This window comes from Dermacentor andersoni, chromosome 2 (genome assembly GCF_023375885.2).
Source record: "Dermacentor andersoni chromosome 2, qqDerAnde1_hic_scaffold, whole genome shotgun sequence".
Lineage (NCBI taxonomy): Eukaryota > Metazoa > Arthropoda > Arachnida > Ixodida > Ixodidae > Dermacentor > Dermacentor andersoni.
This window is the reverse complement of record NC_092815.1, coordinates 219,136,481-219,156,640: the sequence shown is the minus strand read 5'-3', so window position 1 is coordinate 219,156,640 and position 20,160 is coordinate 219,136,481. Positions and strand designations below refer to the sequence as shown.

The window sequence follows — 20,160 nt, the reverse complement described above, 5'->3', positions numbered from 1 at the left end:
AACATCCCCCTGACACCTGATATTATCCTTTATGCGGATGACACTAATGTCTTGTTTTCTGCTTCAAATCTAGCCTCACTTGAACAACATGCAAATCAGTGGCTGAGTCAGCTACAGATCTGGTTAAATAGCAACGATCTTCACCTAAATATAAAGAAAACACAATATATTATTTTCCGCCCCAAAAACAAGCCCTTGAATCATCACGTCCAACTACAGATCTATAATACCAATCTATTGTCAACAAATTCTTGCCGCTTCCTGGGCGTCTGTTTCAAATATGACTTAACATGGATAGATCACGTGGATCAGGTTCGTTTGAAAGCATCTAGGTCCATCGGTTTGTTGCAACGCGTAAAATATCTTTTACCTCTGCGTTTGAGAAAGCAGATTTATTTTTCCTTAGTTCGTTCCTATTTTATGTACTGTCAGCTAGATTGGGGTACATGTCACAAATCAGATTCAGACCGCCTTTTCTCGCTTCAGTTCAGGGCGTTGAAGACGGTATTCCGTTCCGCATCTGTTACCAAAGAATCCCTGTGCGACGCAGTTAACGTACTATCGTACTATCAACTTTACAGTTTCTTATTGGGTGTACTTATTTTTCATAACATTAAGCATGATTTTACATCCTTCTGCACTAAGTACGTAAACAGGAACCTTACCCATAACTTGCACATTGTATCTAAGGTTTGGTCGAAGTCACGCACAAATTACGGTACTCAGATCATAGACAACCAAATAGTTACACTCTGTAACACTTATCCTTTAATGATCAACTGCATAAATGATTGCAAAATTCTTTCTCAAGTTAAGAAAAAAATGAAAATGATGCTTTCTTCTCCGGCCTCTTTTGCTTAGAATTGTACCTTTCTTTTATCTTGAGCAAGTTCTATTTGAATGATTCTCTACATCATTGTTTCCGTGAAGTAGAATGATGAATTCAATGTATAATATCAAATCATAGGATAATTTGTCATATCTGACACACCATTGTATTTCTGAATTTCCACTGATTTCTTTGTTCTCACAATGTAGTGAGATCTGCAGAATGCAATATTTTGTCATGCCGACTTTGCTGTCATAATGTGTGATCCCAAGGTGAAGGCCCTGTCAGGAGGCATTGTTGTCTCCTTTTGCCGCGCCTCGCGGACATCCTGTACCATTTATGTATGTCCAAATAAACTGAATTGAATTGAATTGAATTGAAAACCACTTTATGATAATGAGGCACGCTGTAGTGGAGGACTCAGGAAATTTTGACCACCTGGGGTTCTTTAACGTGCACCTAAATCTAAGTATACGGGTGTTTTCGCATTTCGCCCCCATCGAAATGCGGCCGGCGTTGGAAAATCAAGTTGGAAAATCAAATCAACAAGTCGGTGGAAAATCGTCACAAGTTTTCAATCAAAATTGGACCCACAATTCTTTACGGCGGTTTGCCATCTGAAACGCAGTGGGATACTTTCAGCCTCAATATTGCCTCGATTGTTCTTTGAAGTTTGATGATGAATAGCTTGAGTCAGGTGCCATTTTGCAATTAAAATGGAAATAAGTGTCCATAAATATTTGACTGCCTTAATATCTTCCCGTTGCAGAACTGGCACCAAAGCACTAGTAAAAAGTAAAATAAGGTTATTACTGTTCTGAGGCGCAGTAAATGTGCGCCAATGTATGTCCACCATGCTTAAGAACTGATTTGCAATACTGTCACGTTCGCTGCCTGATTACATTTTTATAAAAAATCTGTATGGTTTAAAAGAACAACCTGTATCTTTTTCTTTAGAAATGTGAAGTAAGGCTTGTTTGCTCCATATGCTTCTTGGTATATGTTATGGCTCCCCTTCATTTCATGTTTCTTTCATTTCCCAGCTTCATGACGCTCTGTGGGCAACCATTATTCAGATTACACTTTTTATTGCTTGGTAATTTCAACTTTCCATGAACTGACTGTACCGATCTAGAATCCATATTACCGAAATGCACGTTTTCAATGAGTTTCTGCGCCCTTATTTTAGGTTTAGTTTATCGCAGGTTCTTTCCCAACCTACGTAAATTGCGGAACACTTTGAGAATATGCTGACATATTTCTGATTTCTCGTTCAGAAAGTTTTTCCATGCTCGCAGCGATTCACGCCCTGTAGTGGCCACGATGTCCTTGCATGGTACTATCTATTGCAACGCATCAAAAGCATGTAAAACTAAAAAAAACATCAAAACTGTATGAGAAAATTGATATGAGGGTATCACCTCCGAGCTGTCTTACGAAAACTATGCTATTAGCTTTCACCTGGTCTCTAGATTCTAAGTGGTCTCTTTTGCAATACCGGCTAATGCGCCTTGCTGAACTTTACATCATAAACATCTCAGTACCAGAATTCAAGAACTCACCTTGGCTTAATTTTGCGCTAACCCATCTAAATAATATTAAAAATCCTGTTTTGTGCTGTCACATTGGTAAATTACTATTTAAATAATACTTATTCGCTGTGAACGTTTATTATGGTAAATCATGCAGAACATACATTATTTACTAATGTACTACTCTCCATGCTTAACAATTACTCTAAGCGCACTTGGCATGTAATTCATTTTAGAGAGCCTAATCAGGTTCAACACTGAGATCATTCCAGGTGATCTATTCGTGATTCTTAGGTTATTATAATCTTGAACTGAGAGTTTTCTTTTTCAGCTGTACGTCCTGGTATCTTTCCCGACTTTCCATTTTTGAACTATCCAGCAATGGTGGGTTTCACATTCGTAGCATCCGGTAGCATCAATGTTATCGACAAAGTAATATAAAAACAATCCTCCGTTGAGATTTATGAGATTATTTAGATAGTGCTGAAAAATACTAAAGATATCTGTAGTATAAACTTAGCTTTGGTGTTTCAACAGGTCCTTATAAGTGGTAAGCATGGTACTAAAATATTACTTATCCATAAGAAGATCATCTCTGCCCTAGCAAGTATCGACCATTTTTTATTGCCCGTGTTTCCTCGAAAATTATGGAGCACATTGCTTACTCATATGCCGCCACAATTATCTCTTCTGCACGCTTCTTTCACTAAGGGCAGCACAATTTCCGGAATGGCCACCCCTGAGACACATAACTTGCTCTTAACCCGCCACGGTTGCTCAGTGGCTATGGTGTTGGGCTACTGAGCACGAGGTCGTGGGATCGAATCCCGGCCTCGGCGGCCACATTTCGCTGGGTGCGAAATGTGAAAACACCCGTGTACTTAGATATAGGTGCACGTTAAAGAGCCCCAGCTGGTCGAAATTTCCGGAGTCCCCCTCTACGGCGTACCTGATAATCAGAAAGTGGTTTTGGCACTTAAAGCCCCATAATTTAATTTTTTTAAGTAACTTGCTCTTTTCCTGTAGGGCGTCAATTCTATAGTTGATTGCAATGTCCGTATCGGCGCTTCATTTCTCGGACCTCGAAAAAGAGTTCCATAAAGTTTATCCCACTGCACAAACCAACCACTCTTCATAAAACTCGAAGTTGCCTGAATGACTGTCGGCAATTTGTTTTCCTTATTCGCACTCATCTACACTTTCCCCGCTGATTTACGTCGTACCGCAAATATATGTATTTGGACCTTTTTCTTGTTTGCATATATGACCATCCATCTAGCATCTCATCCAACACCCGCCCATTTGCAGATCGCGGCCAACGGTGTAGCGCATCAGAATAAAGACAAAAGAACGCCGATTACAGAAACCTTTGACGACGCATGGTATTCTCTGTGTTTTTCTTTTGTCCTGCTTCTCATGCACTGTGCCTTTGCCTCCATCATGATATACCGCCAAGTCCAAGATGAAATGTTAGTATTTGTAGATGATTGTGCTAGCTGTGTATCGCGCAATAAAGAAAGACATCCGATGTGAAGGTTCTCCAGGATGACCTTTTCTGTACACAGAAATGGTGCCACCACTGGATAATATTTTTAAAGATCAATAACACCTCGTTAATTTCCTTCCATTGTCGAAGAAATGGGGTTCTCTAACACGCTCCTAAATCTAAGTACACGGCTGTTTTCGCATTTCATCATCATCAGCAGCATAGTTACGTCCACTGCAAGGCAAAGGCCTCTCCCATACTTCTCCAACTACCCCATTCATGTACTAATTGGGGCCATGTTGTCTCTGCAAACGTCTTAATCTCATCCGCCCACCTAACATTCTGCCGTCCCCTGCTACGCTTCCCGTACCTCGGAATCCAGTCCATAAACCTTAATGACCATCGGTTATCTTCCCTCCTCATTACATGCCCTGCCCATGCCCATTTCTTATTATTGATTTCAACTAAGGTGTCATTACCTCGCGTTTGTTTCCTCACCCAATCTGCTCTTTTCTTATCCCTTAACGTTACACCAATGATTCTTTCCACAGCTCATTGCGTCGTCCTCAATTTAAGTAGAACCCTTTTCGTAAGCCTCCAGGTTTCTGCCCCGTACGTGATCACTGGTAAGCCACAGCTGTCTTACACTTTTCTCTTGAAGGATAATGGCAACCTGCTGTCCATTATCTGAGAATGCCTGACAAACGCACCCCAGCCCGTTCTTATTCTTCCGATTATTTCAGTCTCATGATCGGGACCTGTGGTCACTACCTGCCCTAAGTAGATGTATTCCCTTACCACTTCCAGTACCTCGTTACCTATCGTAAATTGCTGTTCTCTTCCGAGACTGTTAAACATTACTTTAGTTTTCTGATAACTAATTTTTAGACCCACCCTTCTGCTTTGCCTCTCCACGTCAGTGAGCATGCATTGCAATTGGTCGCCTAACTTACTAAGCAAGGCAATATCATCACCGAATCGCAAGTTACTAAGGTATTCTCCATTAACTCTTATCCCCAATTCTTCAAAATCCAGGTCTGTGAATACCTCCTGTATACACGCGGTAAATAGCATTGGAGATATCGTATTTACTTACCTGACGCCATTCATGGGATTTTGTTGCTTTCTTTATGGAGGACTACTGTGGTTGTGGAGCCGCTATATATATCTTTCAGTATTTTTACATACGGCTCGTCTACACCCTGATTCCGTAATGCATCCGTGACTGCTGAGCTTTCAACTGAATCAAACGCTTTCTCGTAATCAATGAAAGCTATATTTGCCGCTAGCAATGCGAACAAAAGACGACCGCCACATCCCAACTGCGTTTAAAAGAGCCGCCACACCGCAAGCGTCAAGAAAAGCACCGGAAGGCAGCGCTGGGCCAGTGTTGACAAACCGCCGGCTCGTGCGCGAGAATCAGACTGGAACACGACCGGAGAGGACAAAGAGAAGAACGACGTTCGAAGAAGCGAAGCTCGAGGTACGTTTTTGCTGAGTGCACAGTCGGCTTTTGTTGACGGGCACAGGTTGGCCCAGAATAAATTAGTTTTCATAGAAACAGCTGTCGTAACTGTTGGTTACATATCTGGTGGAGGTGCTGGGTATGATTCCAAGCCCCACACGCGTCAGGGAAGGTAGCCAGGATCCGTGCAGTTTGGAGCCAACGGAAATAACGCCTGTCCACCAACGAACGAGCCGCCGCATACGAGGTGAGGCCCCCGAATTTGGTCCTCTCGCCGATTCATCAAGGGCAGCGGCGGCAGTCAGCCTAGGAACCAGTGCAATGGCTACTCAAGTAACCCCTCCTCACGTCGTCGTTGATTCACACCGGACACCAGAATCCTTTCACGGAGACACATTCGAGGATGACGAAGACTGGCTCGAAAACTTCGAGCGTGTCGCCAGGTGTAACGGTTGGAAAGAAACACAGAAACTACGGTATGTGTACTTCGCGCTAGAGGAATCAGCACGCATGTGGTTTCAAAACCATGAAGCGTCGTTATCACCGTCGAAAGACTTCCGACGAGAGCTGCTTGCTACGTACCCGAGCACGGACCGCAGAGAGAGGCAGAAGCCGCTCTTCAGGCTAGGAACCATCGGAAAAACGAAAGTGTGACCATGTACATTGAGGACATGACCCTCCTTTTCCGCCGAGCCGATCCAAACATGGCTGAGGACAAAAAATTGCGGCACCTAATACGCGGGGTGAAACAGGAGCTCTTTACCGGCCTGGTTAGTAATCCGCCCGCACTGTAGCCGAATTTCGATAAGATGCGACGAGGATGGGGAAGACGCTGCAGCAACGGGCGAGGCAGTACAACAAAGATGTAAGCGTCGCATCATTTGACTTTGGGACTGGAGTCCACCCCAACAAATGGTCATTCTACGCGAAATGGTGAGGTCCGTCGTAGTTAGGGAAAACCTGATGAAACTGCAGCTGGCCTAAAGCCCTCCTACGGTGTCCACACTTGCCGCTGTCATACGCGAAGTCCGGCAAGTAATTTGTGAGCCAGAGCCTCAGGTATGGCTCCGCGCACAACCAGTGTCAGCCGCGGATATCGTACGCCCAAGTTTTACGTTAGGACCTAGGACGCACCGACTTAGGACGAACGGCCACAATGCCCTAGGTGATCATCATCATCGCCTGGCTATGCCCACTGCAGCGCAAAGACCTCTCACATACTTCTCCAACTACCCCGGTCATGTACTAATTGTGGCCATGTTGTCCCTGCAAACTTCGTAATCTCGTCCGCCCACCTAACTTTCTGCCGCCCTCTGCTACGCCTCCCTTCTCTTGGAATCCATTCCGTAACTCGTAATGACCATCGATTATCTTCCCTCCTCATTACGTGTCCTGCCCATGCCCATTTCTTTTTCTTGATTTCAACTAAGATATCATTAACTCGCGTTTGTTCCCTCACCCAATCTGCTCTTCTCTTATCCATTAACGTTACACCTATCATTCTTCTTTCCATAGCACGTTGCGTCGTCCTCAATTTAAGTAGAACCCTTTTCGTAAGCCTCCAGGTTTCTGCCCCGTACGTGAGTACTGGTAAGACACAGCTGTTATAAACTTTTCTCTTGAGGGATAATGGCAACCTGCTGTTCATGATCTGAGAATGCCTGCCAAACGCACCCCAGCCCATTCTTATTCTTCTGATTATTTCAGTCTCATGATCCGCACCCGAAGTCACTACCTGTCGTAAGTAGATGTATTCCCTTACAACTTCCAGTGCCTCACTACCTATTGTAAACTGCTGTTCTCTTCCGAGACTGTTAAACTTTAGTTTTCTGCAGATTAATTTTTAGTCCCACCCTTCTGCTCTGCCTCTCCAGGTCAGTGAGCATGCATTGCAGTTGGTCCCCTGAGTTACTAAGCAAGGCAATATCATCAGCGAATCGCAAGTTACTAAGGTATTCTCCATTAACTCTTATCCCCAATTCTTCCCAATCGAGGTCTCTGAATACCTCCTGTAAACACGCTGTGAATAGCATGGAGAGATTGTATCTCCCTGCCTGACGCCTTTCTTTATTAGGATTTTGTTGCTTTCTTTATGGAGGACTACGGTGGCTGTGGAGCCGCTATGGATATCTTTCAGTATTTTTACATACGACTCGTCTACACCCTGATTCCGCAATGCCTCCATGACTGCTGAGGTTTCGACTGAATCAAACGCTTTCTCGTAATCAATGAAAGCTATATATAAAGGTTGGTTATATTCCGCACATTTTTATCACCTGATTGATAGTGTGAATATGGTCTATTGTTGAGTAGCCTTTACGGAATCCTGCCTGGTCCTTTGGCTGACGGAAGTCCAAGGTGTTCCTGATTCTATTTGTAATTAGCTTAGCAAATACTTTGTAGGCAACGGACAGTAAACTGATCGGTCTATAATTTTTCAAGTCCTTGGCGTCCCCTTTCTTATGGATTAGGATTATGTTAGCGTTTTTCCAAGATTCCGGTACGCTCGAAGGCATGAGGCATTGCGTATAAAGGGTGGCCAGTTTCTCTAAAAGAATCTGCCCACCATCCTTCAACAAATCTGCTGTTACCTGATCCTCCCCAGCTGCCTTCCCCCTTTGCATAGCTCCCAAGGCTTTCTTTACTTCTTCCGGCGTTACCTGTGGGATTTCGAATTCCTCTAGACTATTCTCTGTTCCATTATCGTCGTGGGCGCCACTGGTACTGTATAAATCTCTATAGAACTCCTCAGCCACTTGAAATATCTCATCCATATTAGTAATGATATTGCCGGCTTTGTCTCTTAACGCATACATCTGATTTTTGCCGATTCCTAGTTTCTTCACTGCTTTAATCTTCCTCCGTTCCTGAGAGCATGTTCAATTCTATCCATATTATACTTCCTTATGTCAGCTGTCTTACACTTGTTCATTAACTTCGAAAGTTCTGCCAGTTCTATTCTAGCTGTATTCTAGCTATTCTAGCTTCGGACATATCGCTAAGTACTGTCGTGGGGAACAGAGGTGCAAGCGCTGTGGGGGACCTCATGACTTTAAGACGTGTGCAAGTAAAGAGAACTTTGTGTGTGCAAATTGCGGCGGTGACGATCCTGCTAGCTACGGTCGATGCCCGGCGCGGAGAGCTGCTCAGCGAAGAAATAAGATGTTTGTTCTGGGTCCAAAGAGTGCAAGCGCACCATCGAACACGAAGAAGACGTCCAGAGCACCACAACTAACCGGTTTGGATACAGATTACGCATCTCATTTCCCGCGTCTCACACCGATAAACGAAGTTATTGAGCCAACGCAAACGGTCACAGTGGCTGAGAAACCTGTTCGAAAAGAGTCCGAAAAGCGCACCTATGCGGCCGCAGTAAACCGACCTCAAGTACCACTTGGCAACAGTCAGCAGGAAAACTGCCAGCATGTGATACGCGCTTTGTTCACGGCACTACGTTCCCACGTCGCGAAGATGCCTGCTAGTTCAACGAAGGATATGCTGGAAGCAGTGCTGGCTCTTGAGTCAGTAATACTCTGCTCTACTTCCACATACACTCAGTAGCATAATGGCAATGTCTCGCTCACTTGGTGCACTTCGTCGCCCAAAAGTGCCCTTAATATTGCAATGGAACTGCGCCGGTATTCTACAGCGTCTTTCTGAACTCAGCCTTTTCCTTCGAGACATACCTATACCAATTCTAGCCCTCTCGGAGGCCGGTCTCCCAAATGGAAGGACGATCCCAGGGTACATCAGACATGGAAATCCGAGTATACCATCATTTGCAAATGGAAGTGCGATGATATACATCAGGCGAGAAATACCTCACGTCACCTTACCAGTGCAAGACCTTTGTTTTACCTTCTTGGAAGTCGCCGCTGTGCAAGTGTGCCTAGGAAAACGAAAACTCAGTGTGGTGTCGGTGTATATAAGTCCTCGCAGGAAGGTCTCCATGGCGGCGTTCATAAAGGACCTTTGCATTCGTTGCCCCTCTCCTATAATAATCTGTGGGGACTTTAACGCACGTCATTCGCTTTGGGGAGATAAGACTGCAGATTCCCGAGGCAAGGAACTAGTCACAGCCGCGGAAGCTGCTGACTTGTGTATCGCGAACGATGGCAAACCGACTTTCTTCAGACCACCAGATTCATGGAGTGCCATAGACCTCGTGATCCATTCTACAGACCTTGTCGTATCGTCAACAACGGCCCCAGACAGGATGGGCAGTGACCACTTTCCGATCTTCACCAACATCACCGGATTTCACACTGCTGGGCGACAATTCTGTGCTGTGACCCGCTGGGACACATACAGAGAAGCGTTGGACGAATCCCCTGGTGAGCTGTTCGCAGATATGCTGCGTAGCAAAAGAGTGGCTACCTCAATGTTGAAACTGCCAGATCATTTCCCTACTCCTGACTCCTGATTTGAAACTAAAGAACCTCTGCGCAGCGCGTAGGAGAGCGGAGCGAAAACTAATGAGAAAAACGGGAAATCCATCTGCGAAAACTGAATGCAACAGGATAAACGCTGTCATCCGTCGTCACACAAAAAGATTAAGACGAGTTCAATGGGCTGCTTTCTGTGAGAGTTTATCGGCGTTTACTCCCATGACAAGGATATGGGGAGTAATGAATAGCCTATCCGGAAAGATTCGCCTACACAGGCCAGTCGAAGCACTTGCTTTAAAGCAAGGAAAAGATTTGCAAACCCTTGCAGAAGATTTTGCAGACGTATACACATCTGGCAGATCAGCAGGAGTATCGATCCCTCTGTTGTCTGAAGCATTCCATACCATGGATACGCCGTTCACCTTTGTGAGTTGGATTTGGCGCTTAGCAAATTAAGAAGACGCTGTGCTGTGGGTCCCGATTCGATCAGCAATCAGATGCTGACAAATATGCCATATGAACGAAAACGAGCACTTCTGGACATATTTAATCACGTCTGGAGCACAGGAGAGATCCCAGAAGCGTGGAAGACAGCATGGGTGGTGCCAGTGCTCAAGTCCGGAAAGGATCCTGCAAACCTCACCTCATATCGGCCAGTATCGCTAACATCATGCGTACCAAAGTTGATGGAAAGACTAGTATGTACGAGGTTAACATGGTATCTTGAGCAAGGAAATAGACTGCCATCATGTATGACCGGATTTCGTCCACGGTTGAGTGCCCAGGACAGTGTCTTGGATCTACTAAGCCATATCGAGCACCATCGCGTAGACAGCCTTTCCACACTCGCCATCTTTATGTACGTTGCCAAGGCATACGACTGTGTGCTTCATACAGGCATCATCAACGGACTCCGAGCCATGGGCGTCTCGGGAAATGCTCTTCGATTCGTCCATGAATTTCTCAGTGATCGATGTGTACAAGTTAAGCTGGGAAGTATAATGAGTGTCAAGCGACGCATTTCCCTCGGGGTCCCACAAGGAAGTGTCCTATCCCCCTTGCTTTTTAACGTTGCCATGACCAGCCTTCCAGATGCCCTGAAAGTAGGTCGGACGGCAGTTAAAATGTCCATCTACGCAGATGACATCTGCATTTGGATCTCGGGGTACCAACACAAACGTTTGGCCCGGATAGCCCAGGCCGCAATCTCCACTATCGATCGCCACTTATCGACGCTCGGCCTATCCTTATCAGCAGAAAAATCAGCCTTCATGCTTTTCCCGGGAGTGAGACGCAAGTCAACACGTCTGACGCTGAATATCAGAGGGCATTCAATTCTTCGTGCAACTCATGTTCGATTCCTGGGCGTCACCATCGACAACAAGCTACTATGGCGTGGTGCGGTCGAAAGTGTTGTGGCTGCATCAGTGCAAAGAATCAACGCACTTCGTCGATTGGTAGGTGTACGTTGGGGAAACAATCCTATATCCATGCTTAAACTGAACGCTGCACTGATAACAAGCCGCATTCTCTATCAGCTCCCTCTGATGTCACCGTCATCGAGTCAATTCGAGCGCTTGGAGGCATGCACAGAAAGGGACTTCGCTTGGCGATGGGAGTTCCAACGGCGGCTTCAAACAAGAAAGTCACTAATGAGGCAGAGTCTCTTCCACTCCGCCTTTTGGCATCTCAGGCCTTGCTGACGCAGCTATTAAGGCTGGGCGAGTCACGCGCAGGCACGGTGCTTCTCCGGCGGCTAAGATCAAGAACTCGCTCACATTTCCGTGCGGCGCTGAACACCTTCCGATCTTTAGGATTGCAATGGCCTAAACGAAGTCGCCTTGACCCGCCATGGTCTTTTCCGGACGTTACCTGCAGCCTCAATGTACCCCACCTACCGACGAAACGCACCATTTCAACTGCCGAAGCCAAGTTTATTGTGCTGGACCACTTGAGCACTGTGTTTCAAAGCCATCTACAAGTGTACACAGACGGTTCGGTGTGCGCACAAACAGATAGCTGTGCAGCGGCATTCTGCATACCATCCCTTGATGTGTCATGGTCTGGCCGACTGGATCGCGTAGTTTCCTCTACAACAGTAGAAAGCGCCGCAATCACCGCGGCTTTGCGGAAACTACGTGCCTTTTCTGCACGAGATGTCGTGGTACTGACGGATTCCAAGTCAGCATTACAAAGATTACATCGGAGCCTACCTCTAGAGAAATTTACAAGGCAGTCTCTGGCACTGATTGACGACCTAACGAGCAAAGGATTCAACATAAGGTTTCAGTGGATTCCATCACACGTAGGAATTGATGGAAACGAGGAAGCTGACGCCCTTGCACGCCTAGCGCTGACATGTGTCCCAAAAGTGAAAGCTCCAAAAGCTTTTCAACACCCTAAGGATGCAATCCGCCTTCACTTTAGACAGATGCACAAGAATCCACACGAACCCTGTGTGACTCATGGATTTACAGGCGAACAAGCGACGCTTTTATACCGCATCAGGACCGACTCCGCATACACCCCAGCCTGGTTATTGAAGACTGGGCTTCGCGCTTCCCCATTCTGTGTTTTCTGTGGTGACATTGGTGACATCGAACATTTCATTTGGCTATGCCCACAGTTTGACACAGAAAGAAAAGCGTTTCGACAACCTGGAAAAAAGCGGTCTCACGCACAGGACCTTTGAAGACGTTGTTTTCCCCGGAGGGCCTGCGGCATTCAGGAAGAGAGCGCAACGACTGCTGATAGCCTTCCTGCGAGACACGGAGCTCATCGACACCTGGTGACACACCCCTGATCTCAACTCGAAGGAGGATCAGGCGGAACAATTGCCGGCTATGTATGCCAGGCCAACCCCGCCTGCTTCAACATCACCACCAACCACCACCACCACCACCTGGGCTGGAGTGGTGTTGAAGTGATGGAACCTCGCAGTAAAATTGATTATGAAGAACGGCTGAGGAATATGGAAGAAAGTAAATGGGCTGGGAGAGTGTTGAGGTATGTGTACAAGAAAAACATTGATTCACAGTGGAGGAAAAGAACTAGGAAGCTTACTAGCAATTATGCGGCTTGTTGGTTGGGCAACACAGCAACAAAGAACGTCAAGCGGGAAGTCAGAGAGGGTGACGGATGATTTGGGCAAGAAAACTAGAGAAACGACAAAAACGGAGGCGTACAAAAGCATAGTTCGCAATAGGGGTCAGAAAATTCGGTTGTGGTAGTTCATGTGGTTTTTTTTTCTTGTGTTGTTTTTAACCAAGGGTGAACATAAGGCCGTATAATAGCAAGAGCTCGGTGGCGAAAGTCACTGCCCCGTTCCAAAGGGGACGCTCATAACATCCATCCATCCATCGCGGCCCACGCAAGAGGCCATGCTTCTATCAGAAACCTCGCCTTCGTGCATAGCGTTCGCCGCAAGTGTTTCCCGGTAAACATTACGGCCACATAAGCGGCAGTTGCCGGGAAGCGTGAGAAGCAGTCATGGATGTTTGAATGCTATCGTTGCACTCTTAGAGGCGAAGCTTAAGCGTCCTCCAAATATTTTGTTATGCATCTGGCGAAAAATATTTTTTAAATAATCCGCTCTTCGAATGATTTCCTTAATATATATTAAGATAACACGGCAAGCTGGGCGAGTAGGTGATTCTTCATGTTGCTAGGGGTGGGCAGCGTCCGGGTTGCGCTGCCCATCCCTAGGAACATGCTTAATTTGAACATGTGATCCCATAGGGTCTGTGACTTGAAAAAAAAAACTTTTTATAGTTATCACGCCTTTAGTGGCTTCTTTCAGAGTTCTGTAGAAGTGCACATAATCATGTTAAATGATCACCCTAATTTTATGCCCGCCCTTCTCGCTTCCTTGTTCCCAGATTATTTTATTGCGAGAACAATTATATGGAATGGACACTCCAGGCGCATTTTTGCCGTCGCTGTGATGTTCTGCATAAAGTCGAAGGCCGATAGCAGCGTCGCCGCAGGCTGTATGTGCGTGTTAAATAAGCCGACAATGGCGGCTCAATCTAGCCAGTGCATGGGAGGAAAGTGGGGAGGAAGCCACCAGGCGGCTGCGGCGCGCGGCGATGCCTCGTCTCGAAAGCGATCTGCTGCAGTTCGCGCCGACGGCTCAGGACTGCTTGTGTTTCTGTTTGTGCTGAAGCCAGCAGAAAAGTCACTTCGCTTCCGCTCTTCCTCGCGAGAGTGTTTCGACAGCGTGTGTCATCGACTGTGATATGTTCCTATTAACTTGAGTGCACGTGACACCATGCTTGTTAATACACTTAGTAAGGGACTGCTTACAAGTAAATCAGACGATAAAACTATTATCGCTATTTTCTATAGTTCTCTACTAATTTGCTATCGCAACCGATGCTTCGCTTTTCGGGAGAAACTGCGACATTTCTGCTACCTCACATGGTGTAGTATACCAAATTTGTCTTTTCTCTACCTTATGGCTTGTGTACAACTCTTCAAGTGCACCAATACAAAGGTTTATAGGTTGTTCGTGGGCACTACAATAAATCTTTCATTGATTCGTTGTTATTTTCGCTAAAGTGCAAGCGATGAACAAGTCACGGAGCTTCAAGTCCTTTTTACACTTTTCATTCGCTTTAAGTCTAAAGCCACCATGGCCCTAAATGGCACGGTTTGTTATGACTAATACTGGTAATGACTTCATTTTCAAATCCCTAAACATGTAATGGTAATTAAGAAGGGCTGTTAAGGTGGTTTCCACAGGTAGTGCTACAAGCGGCAAAAATAAAGCATCATAGAAAAAAACAAATCAGCAAGGGCTTTGACCAGAAGCCCTTATTATTGATATTATCTTAAATAACTCAATCCCGGTATTTGTTGTGAAAAGTGTGGCACTATAACATTGAAAACAATGTATGCCAGATAACATTTATTCAACCAACGCCTTAAAAAATTCTAAAATCAAGTGTGTGGCATTCCTGTCTGCATACGTGGTTTTCTTCTATGAACCTATAACAAAATATTTGAATATTCGGAAAAAAACATGCGTTTTCTGATGTTATTGAAACAGCTTCTGAGCATTTGTATGCCGCCACAGGCGCTGGCTGTTTGATATCTTTTTATCATAGGAATAGTGTAAACTGTCCGTAGCACATCACACCAATGTCGCGTGCATAATAAACGAAAACAATGTCAGTGCGCACACATACACCGATGTAAAGGCTACAATACAGTTCCACTCGCAATTATACCAGGACGGGAAACTACAAAATGAAGACTCCGCCATTTTCTTCATCAACATTTTACACATAGCGTAAAGAAACAAGCCAGTGTTCTTACCATGATGATGCCTATAAGTGGCCAGGTTCTTCTTGTAGTGCTTATAGAGCTCCGAGTAGGCGCGGTAGTAGGCGGCCAAGAACAGCATCGCCATCGTGCCCACCGCGTACTCCACGTTCCGAATTGCCACGAGGTTACTGCCTGCGTGTAGAAGGCAGCTCTCTTTATTGCCCTAGCAGTTATGTGGACACTCAAGCCGCATTTGTGGCATCGGCGTTGGGGTCACCGTGAGTTGCCGTATAACGTGCAAAGGCAATAAAAACCCTCGCCGCATGCCGTATGCTGTATGTGCGAGCAAAAGCGCACGAGGGTGCGCCGCCTATCGCTGCTGCTCGAGGGAAGCCGTCGCGCTTTGGGGGGAGGGAGGGGGGCGCGTTCTTCGCCGGGTGGCCCGTGCCGCCCCGTTGCGCCGCTCTGTCTCGAAAGCCATCCGCGTCCGCTGTGTTTCCGTGCCTTAGTTTGCGTCCATGCGAGACGCAGCACGAAGGTCGCTGCTCTCGCTGTGTTTCGCTCCAGTGTTTTGACAGCGAGTCCGCCGTCGTCGAGCAAGATATATTCATGTGTATTTGTGCGCATGTGACACCATGCATATTAATTTCGTTCTTATGCCATATTCACAAGTTTACACGGCCGATTACTTCGCATACTTAGCAGTCTACTAATCTGCTATCGCAATCGATGCCTTTCGGGCAAAACTGCAACTTTCTATATCGCCATCGCTCCGCAGTCCACGCCAAATCTGAGCCTAATGTACTCTAGTAACCCAAAAAATCATGTCCACACATGCAGCTCATTCCTGGCTTGACGTCTCCAAATAAAGGAAGTTTACAGAAGCGACGTATATCATTTAGAAGGTATCTGGCAGCTAAAAACAAAAACTGTCAAACGCACCATTATTTACAAGAAGGAACAAAAATGAAATGAGAAACGTTAACTAAAAAGCGAATTTTCAATGACTCGTCCGATTTTCAGAATATACCTTATATCATAGAAACGCATTTCTGAAGTAAGCCGGCATAAGAAAGCTTCATTGAGAAACAGTTCCCGCCACTTGTCTCACGCTGTTTATCCCTTCTACTTGTGGTATGCCGAGAGGCAAGTGTTTTCAAAATGCAGAGGAACTCTAATCCCTAGGTTGGAACACAAACCAATCAGGCAATCGTCGCACCAGCTGCTTTTCAGATTTATATACGTCGCCTCTTTTGTAATATAAGCATTCTGAAACAGCAAGCCGCTAGCGCACACGAAATCAGGAAACGAGGTGAGTGCGTTGAGATGTTGTAAAAAAAATTGTTGCCGAAAAACTTAATGATATCTTATTTCTGGGAATAAGGTGAAGGAAGAATGGGAGAGAGAAAATTCTTCAATAACATCCAAGGAATGGTCCCGTTGTACATGCCACTCTGCTTGGTGAAAGAAAACAGAGACATGAAAGATGAGGGAGTGGCAAAAAGGAAGAAAGTGTAAGGCAGGTGAGACAAAGGTGACGATTTAAAAAGGCTGCCCATTAAGCCAATATCTCGGCACATCGATAAAGAAAAGAAACTGAAACTTGAGGTTTCTTTGAAGACGAGTTTAAAAATAGTACGTATTGTAATTCTTTGGAATCAAAGCTTCATTCTACTCAACAAACAACAAGTAATGTAGTCTCTGTTCGACATTCCGAAGAAATTGTTTGCACGATTTAAAACCTGGCGCGGTTATCAAAATAAGGATTGATGGCAAGTCCACGACGGCAGATGTAACAATTAGCGGATGCACCATCCAAACGAAGCCAGCATTAGCGCGTCTCATGCTGACCAAAAAACTGTGAATCCGTGATCTTCCCCGGCGTCGACTGGAAGTGCTATCTATGAGGCGGCAGACCCCGCACGTGCATTTCTTTACCATTGCTAATACGTCAAATATTGTGAAGCATAGCCGTCCGAACTTTTTAAAGCATAGATCTGCGCGGAGCGTTATATCGGTTTGTTTGTTTGGTTTATTTTTGTGCAGTGTTAAGAAATGTACAACATACGAGAGCATGACCATCAATAGTGGCCATGGTATCACGTACACAGCGTATGCACGGAAAAAATAGACTATACGAAGTAGCACAAAAATATGATAAGCGTTAGCAAAACGAAACGAATGTTCCATAGAAGACGTGTCCTATCCACCACTATCATCAAACCTTCTTAAAACGATCCCACATTTTTCTTAACGTCTGCCGTACTAGACCAAAACAATGAGCAAAACGAGAATAACGTGAAAGCCGTAGCCAACGCTTTGAGAAGTGTACTTGTCTTATTCAAGACGACATATGCTTTCCTCGGCCCGGTATTTATAGGTACAGTTCTTCTAAAGGGAAGAGGGGGATGGGGCAACACCTCCTAAAAATTTAAGGCCTGCGCGCTGCCAAGTGCCACGTGAGCAGCGTCACATCCGTTAGGCGATCGTTTCCGGTGGGCGCGCGCGAGAGAGCGAACCAAGGGAATCCCGTAGTCGGCGCAGCAGTGCCCGCGCTGGACCAGCGGCAACCAGCCCGACGCTGCATGTATCGTTCTGGCGGGGTTTTGTGTTTCTGTTCTGGGTGTGCGTTCCTGCACATGTTCAACGCGCGTGGTGATGCCTAAGCCGTGAATTGGGGCTATCAGCGTGCCGTACAAGTGCTACGTGCCGAAATGCCGGTGAAACTACGACGAAGACTCGGAAATTCGTTTCCTAACAAGTGACTGCGTGCCATACCATGCAAGGACTACCAAGTTACAGGTTCTTCAGGGTAAGGAATGCTTTAATTAGCTTGTTGTGTACCTTCATGCGTGCTTTCACGGTGCGCAAAGTTCATTGTCACTGCGAACACATTAAGCGTTAGGCCTCCAATACGTTGCATCGCTGAGTGGAACGAGGCATTTGAGGTCCTATTACAATGCTTCCTACGGCTGACCGACAAACATTGTCGCATTCATATTTCTCACAGAGGTGTCGTAAAGCAGGAAGAGTTGGTTTTTACTAGTTTTATGTCACGTCTTTGCCAGATTGTTTGAGAATAATAATCAAATATGAAGTATGTCTTGCAAAGAAAAGGTCTCTAAATTAGGTCAGTTCTCGCCGTTGAGTGCATTCAAGAGCTCTCGACGTTTCGTTTAGTCTGCTCTCGTTCTTCTGCAGTTGAGAATAAATAGCACTGCGGCTCGAGCTGTGGAGAAGCTAATATTCAGTCGGACATTCGGCCGTAGACGGTGCCCTCTCCTATCTATTCTGTCAAGCAAGTACGCTGTCAATTTGACGTAATAAAAAGGCTGACCACTAAATACTACGTTATGTGCGATTATCCGCGCGGGCATGAACCAACTGGTGATACCAGCGGTTCTGATTGGCCCAACTGTTTCTGCTATCGGCAACAAAAGTGAATTGGGCATGGAAGCGGATTAAATGCTTTATTTCTTGAAACCAGACACATGTCCATTCATTTATGCTGTTGATGACATTACGCTTCGTTGGCGATGCTTTCGGCTCTCGTCGTTTGATCAACTCGATGCTAAGTTGACAAACCGTAACATTTAGATTGGCTCTCATAGTTCATTTGCTTAATCTGTCTCTTGTGCGTTCTTCCATGCTCTTCAGCGGCTATGATTTTCGCGGAATGATCTTGCCTAGCTTAACGACAATTATTGTGAAATAGAAGCATGCTTTTTCGATCTTTTAGCACACGCTAACTGAGGAGCACATGTGTTTCCTGTGAAAAGTGTTCGTTCAGTTTGTGCTTGCATCTCGAAAGAATCTAATCTGCCAGTACTAGAAAAACTACCTTGAGACACTGTGACATCGTTTTGTGATACAGCTCCCTGTTTTTCTTTTTGCAGGTCTGTGCGCTGCACTTCTATGAGAGCTTTATTATAAAGAAATCTTTCTATCATGACCAAAGGACTGGAAAAGTTATCGAGACCACTTTTTCGGTACCGCAACTGGAACATAGTGCTGTGCAATAAATAGTCAAGAACTGCCCATCATACTTGTGCACACCACAGTCTTCCAAAACAGGAGAGGATCCACGAGATCGACTGCTGCGACTGGAGTCCTCCCACCTTGCAAAGACATTGGCGGATTCATTGTCGTCATATAGGACGGAAGTTGGCAGGTATCAGTTCCAGACATTAACATAGCTGAAGGCATGTCTGCTGGGATCCTCGTTGCAAGTGGTCTGTACTGCCTACTTCATCGAGTATAATGTTCCTGTTGCTAACCGGAGGCACCATGCCAAGCATTGGAGCTTCTGTTGTGATTAGTGACAGTATGGACATAAGTGTATGTCACCAAAAGGCCAAACTTACCAAAGTAAATGACTATACGGTCCCCAACAAAGCTCAGGATATCAAATGCATCCTAGACATTTTAGAGAATTTGTATAATTCAGAAACACAATCTGTTATTCCTGAGGATGTGGTAAAAGCTGTCGACACCCTGCTCCAGGTTTTAAAACAGCAGCTACCAGTGGAAACTCGAAGTGTCCTTAAAGCACTGAAAGAACAGCTGGAAATAGTCACAGTGAGAGCGCCCTATAATGGGTGTGTTCGCTTAGTAGCACTACTTCTAGGTTTGTAGCGGTAGGCTGAAACAGGTCGGTGCAATAGCGAAACGGGCAAGCAAGCGCTTCTCGTCGTCTTCTATTTCACCAGAACCATGCCCACTGCCCAATGCCTTCAGTACAATCACTCCAAACCAAAAGAGTAGCCATCCTGGCAACCTAAGGACAGATGAACACAGGGGGTCATGACATTGCTTGAGCCGGGAGACGTGGACAATTTCCTGGCTGTGATGACGCTGGTCGGAAGGCGCTTACGTTGGCTCGATGAGGTAGTTTACCACGGATGTTTCTTTCAGTACCCGATAGGGACCGTTGTACTAGGCAAGCAGCTTGGAGGAAAGGCCTGGAGTAGTAGAGGGCACCCACAACCAGACCAGCGAGCCAGGAGCAAAGCACGTAGCCGTAGTTGATGAATCGTAGCGATTCTCGGTCACGATGTCAAACGGACGCCCATACACAAAAGGGCGAAATTTTCAGATAGCCCAAATGATGGCCAGACATTCCTTCTTAGTAACCGAGTAGTTCGCCTCGGCTTTGGTAAGAGTGCGGCTGGCATACGCGACGACGTACTCTT

General features: G+C 45.7%; 1 protein-coding gene across 1 annotated transcript in view; it reads right to left on the bottom strand.

The window, feature by feature from the left end:
* The window catches only part of LOC126540004 (acidic mammalian chitinase-like), a 315,282-nt gene extending 298,219 nt beyond the window's left edge, over positions 1-17,063 (bottom strand). Inside the window, exons 1-2 of the mRNA XM_072286221.1 lie at positions 17,048-17,063; positions 15,020-15,160 (exon numbers count right to left, since the gene is read on the bottom strand). Coding sequence (XP_072142322.1) covers positions 15,020-15,160; positions 17,048-17,063 — 157 coding nt within the window. The remainder of the gene's footprint in view (positions 1-15,019; positions 15,161-17,047) is intronic.
* Positions 17,064-20,160: the final 3,097 nt, after the last annotated feature.